The sequence below is a fragment of the Nicotiana tomentosiformis genome, chromosome 3, assembly GCF_000390325.3.
Source record: "Nicotiana tomentosiformis chromosome 3, ASM39032v3, whole genome shotgun sequence".
Taxonomy (NCBI): Eukaryota; Viridiplantae; Streptophyta; class Magnoliopsida; order Solanales; family Solanaceae; genus Nicotiana; species Nicotiana tomentosiformis.
In genome coordinates this window covers 19436148-19440288 of record NC_090814.1, presented here as the reverse complement: position 1 = coordinate 19440288, position 4141 = coordinate 19436148, and the positions used below count along the sequence as shown (strand labels likewise).

The following is a 4141-nucleotide window of genomic DNA, read 5'->3' as shown; positions in this document are numbered from 1 at the left end:
CCCCATCTCTCTTCCCTCATCTCTTTCACATCCCCCACCTTTCTTCCCCGTCTTGTTCTTCTCTCCTCCCCCACTGCCGGCGCGACGCTGGTGACGGTCGTCTGGTCGCCCTCTCTCTTCTTAGTTCTCGGAAAGATCCCCTTCCCCCTCCCCGTCTCACTGCCCTCCCGTCTGCCCCTATCCCTCTCCCTCCCCCCCTCCCTTTCTTTCCTTCTTCTCTTCCTCATCGTGGTACTTGTGTGTTAGACCAAATATCCCCCCACTTGTTTCCCCTCCTTTTCTCTTGTTTTTCTCTTCTTTACGTTTGTTAGGCTCCACCGGTGGTAGCGGAGGCAACACCTTTTGTTTTTTTGGTCTTGGATTTGTTGTGTCTTTCAGGTATTACATGGTGGCTATTGGAGACGAACGAGGAACAGACGCGCAAATATAGGAGGACTGCTAGGGCGAGTAGCAGTAAGGGGCGATGGAAAATTAGATGTGAACGAGCCAACGTCGTGTGCACCAAGACAACCTCCAGGTTCTATTCTCGGGAGTTGGTACCTCCCGCATTCCTAATCTTCTTTCCCTTGTGTTAGTTAAATCGCTGCCTTTTTAGTTCGCATTAGTGTTAAGCATTCTATTACCTGCAACTTGTTTTCTCCTAGTCTGGTCCGTTTGCCTAGTGCGGGTGGGTGATTCTCCTTAGTCTGTTATAGGTATAATGGTTGTAGTTCGGGATGGTAGAGTAAGGTCATGTCCTCGGAGAGGCCAGGGGCGGGGTGGGGGTGGGGCAGGGGTCAGGGGGTGGGACGGGAGGCAAGGGAGGTAAGGGGCACAAGGGTACCTATAGGTTGAGAATTGGGTCCTGAAACATAGGTATATTGACGGGTAAGTCTATAGAGCTGGCGAAGATCTTGAAGAAGAGGAAGGTCAATATAGCGTATGTCCAAGAGACTCGGTGGGTAGGATCGAGGGCGAGGAATGCAAACGAGTACAAGCTGTGGTACTCTAGAGTCCTGAAGGGTAAGAATGGTGTAGGAATTCTGGTGGATAGGGAACTTAGAGAGTCTGTGGTAGAGGTTAGGCGGGTGAATGATATGTTAATGTCTATTAAGTTGGTGGTTGGAGAGAGCACCCTAAATGTTGTGAGTGCCTATTCGCCGCAAACGGGCTTCGATGAGGAGGTCAAGAGGCGCTTCTGGGAGGGGTTGGATAAGATTGTGCTTAGTATTCTGCCTGCTGAGAGGTTATTTATAGGAGGGGATTTCAATGGTCATATTAGGTCGACTGCAGGCGGCTATAGCGAGGTGCATGGTGGCTTTGATTTTGGGGATAGGAACACAGGAGGTACTTCGTTGCTGGATTTCGCAAAGCCATCTGAGCTGGTGATTGCTAACTCTAGATTTCCAAAGAGGGAGGACCATTTGGTTACTTTTCAGAGTACGGTGGCGAAGACTCAGATTGACTATCTTCTCCTAAGGAGGTGCGACAGAGGGCTATGCCAGGATTGCAAGGTTATCCCGGGTGAGACCCTTGCGACATAGCATAGGCTCTTGGTGATGGACGTCGGTATTATGATGAAGAGGAAGAGGAAGACTGTACGAGTTCGACCGAGGATCAGGTGGGGAGCCTTGACTAAGGATAAAACTCAGGAGTTGGAAGGGAGGTTATCGGTTGTGGGAGCCTGGAGGGGCAGTGGGGACGCGAGCATTATGTGGTCGACGACGGCGGATTACATATGGGAGGCAGGGAGAGAGGTGTTGGGAGTCTCGAAGGGTTATGCTGGTAGGCACAAAGGCGACTGGTGGTGGAATGAAGTGGTTCAACATAAAGTGGAAGCGAAGAAGCTAGCGTACCTGAAGCTAGTTGGGAGCACATGCGAGGTAGAGAGAAGTGCGAGCAAGGAAAGGTACAAGGTAGCTAGGAAGGAGGCGGAACTGGCGGTCACAGAGGCTAAGACTGTGGCTTTTAGTCGTCTATACGAGGAACTAGGAGCCAAAGGCGGGGAGAAGAAATTATTCCGGCTGGACAAAACGAGAGAGAGGAAGGCCCGGGATCTGGACCAAGTGAGGTGCATCAAAGACGAGGACGGTAGTGTATTGATGGAAGAGGCCCAGATTAAGCGGAGATGGCAGACTTAATTTCAAAAACTTCTGAATGAGGACGGGGATCAGGATATTGTGCTAGGCGAGTTGGGGCATTCCGAGAGCCTCCGCGATTTTGGGTACTGTAGGCGCATCAAGGTTAGGAAGGTTGTGGGGGCTATGCATAAGATGAGTAGGGGCAGAGCTACCGGGCCTGATGAGATTTCGGTCGAATTTTGGAGTTGTGTGGGTAGAGCAGGCTTGGAGTAGTTGACTGGGTTGTTTAATGTTATTTTCAGGACGAAGAGGATGCCGGACGAGTGGAGGTGGAGTACGGTGGTTCCGTTGTACAAGAACAAAGGTGATATCTAGAGTTGCAACAACTATAGGGGTATCAAATTATTGAGTCATACCATGAAAGTTTGGGAGATGGTAATAGAAGCGAGGGTGAGGAGGACGGTGTCTATATCAGAAAACCAGTTCGGGTTCATGCCGGGTCGTTCTACTACGAAAACTATCCACCTTATTAGGAGGTTGGTGGAACAGTACAGGGATAGGAAGAAGTATTTGCACATGGTGTTTATTGATCTGGAGAAAGCATATGACAAGGTTCCTAGGGGGGTTCTTTGGAGGTGCCCAGAGGCTAAAGGTGTGCCGGTTGCTTACATTAGGGCGATTAAGGACATGTATGATGGAGCTAAGACTCGGGTTAGGACAGTGGGAGGCGACTTTGAGCATTTTCCGGTTGTTATGGGGTTACACCAAGGATATGCGCTCAGTCCGTTCTTGTTTGCTCTGGTTATGGACGCACTGACACACCATGTTCAAGGAGAAGTGTCATGGTGTATGTTATTTGCTGATGACGCTGTTCTGATTGACGAAACGTAGAGTGGCATTAACGAGAGGCTGGAGGTTTGGAGACATACCCTTGAGTCTAAGGGTTTCAAGTTGAGCAGGACGAAGACGGAGTATCTTGAGTGTAAGTTCATTGCCGATCCGAGGGAAGCGGGCATGGACGTCAGGCTTGGATCGCAGATCATTCCCAAGAGAGGTAGTTTCAAGTACTTTGGGTCGATTATCCAGGGGGATGGGGAGATCGACGAGGATGTCACACACCGTATTGGGGAGGGGTGGATGAAATAGAGGTTAGCATCTAGAGTTCTGTGTGACAAGAAAGTGCCATCGATACTCAAAGGTAAGTTTTATAGAGCGGTGGTTAGGCCGGCCATGATGTATGGGGATGAGTGTTGGCCAGTTAAGAACTCACATATCCAGAAGATGAGAGTAGCAGAAATGAGGATGTTGAGGTGGATGTGCGGGCACACTAGGATGGATAAGATTAGGAATGAAGATATTCGGGAGAAGTTGAACGTGGCTCCCATTGACGACAAGATGCGGGAAGCGAGACTCAGATAGTTCGGGCACGTTCAGAGGAGGAGCTTGGATGCCCCGGTAAGGAGGTGCGAGCGGTTGGCATTGGTGGGTACGAGGAGAGGTAGATGGTGGCCTAAGAAGTATTGGGGAGAGGTGATCAGGCGGGATATGGCGAGGCTTCAGATCTCCGAGGATATGACACTCGATAGGAAGCTGTGGAGGTCGAGCATTAAGGTTGTAGGTTAGGAGGTAGTTGAGCTCATTTAGTCTACTAGTGTGAGGTTAGGCTGATAGGATTTAGTCTTAGACTTCTAGTGGCTAGTGTTGTGTTTTCACTGCTCTTCCGTTATTTACTGGTCATTATTTCTGCTTTCCATTTATTCACTGGTTCTTGCGATGTCGCGATTATTTACATGTTTATTATTGATGGTACTGATATATTGTCTCTTTTTGTCTTTTCGTGTTCTTGACTCGAGGGTCTTTCGGAAACAGCCTCTCTATCCCATCGGGATAGAGGTAAGGTCTGCGTACACACTACCCTTCCTAAACCCCACTTGTGAGACTATACTAGGTCGCCGTCGTCGTCGTCGTCGTCGTTGTTGTTGTTTTGACACCATATTATGATTAAAGCTGTGAATTAAACATAAAACTGCTCTTCGGTCTAAAAAGATTTTCAACCAGCAGAAAATTCCTCGCTGGCCACC

General features: G+C 49.3%; 1 protein-coding gene across 1 annotated transcript; it reads left to right on the top strand.

Annotated features, from left to right (window-relative positions):
- The first annotated feature begins 1538 nt into the window (after window positions 1-1538).
- Window positions 1539-2120, top strand: LOC138907447 (uncharacterized). Its single transcript, XM_070198044.1, has one exon. It carries the CDS (start codon window positions 1539-1541, stop codon window positions 2118-2120), a length of 582 nt encoding a protein of 193 aa, XP_070054145.1.
- The last annotated feature ends 2021 nt before the right edge of the window (window positions 2121-4141 follow it).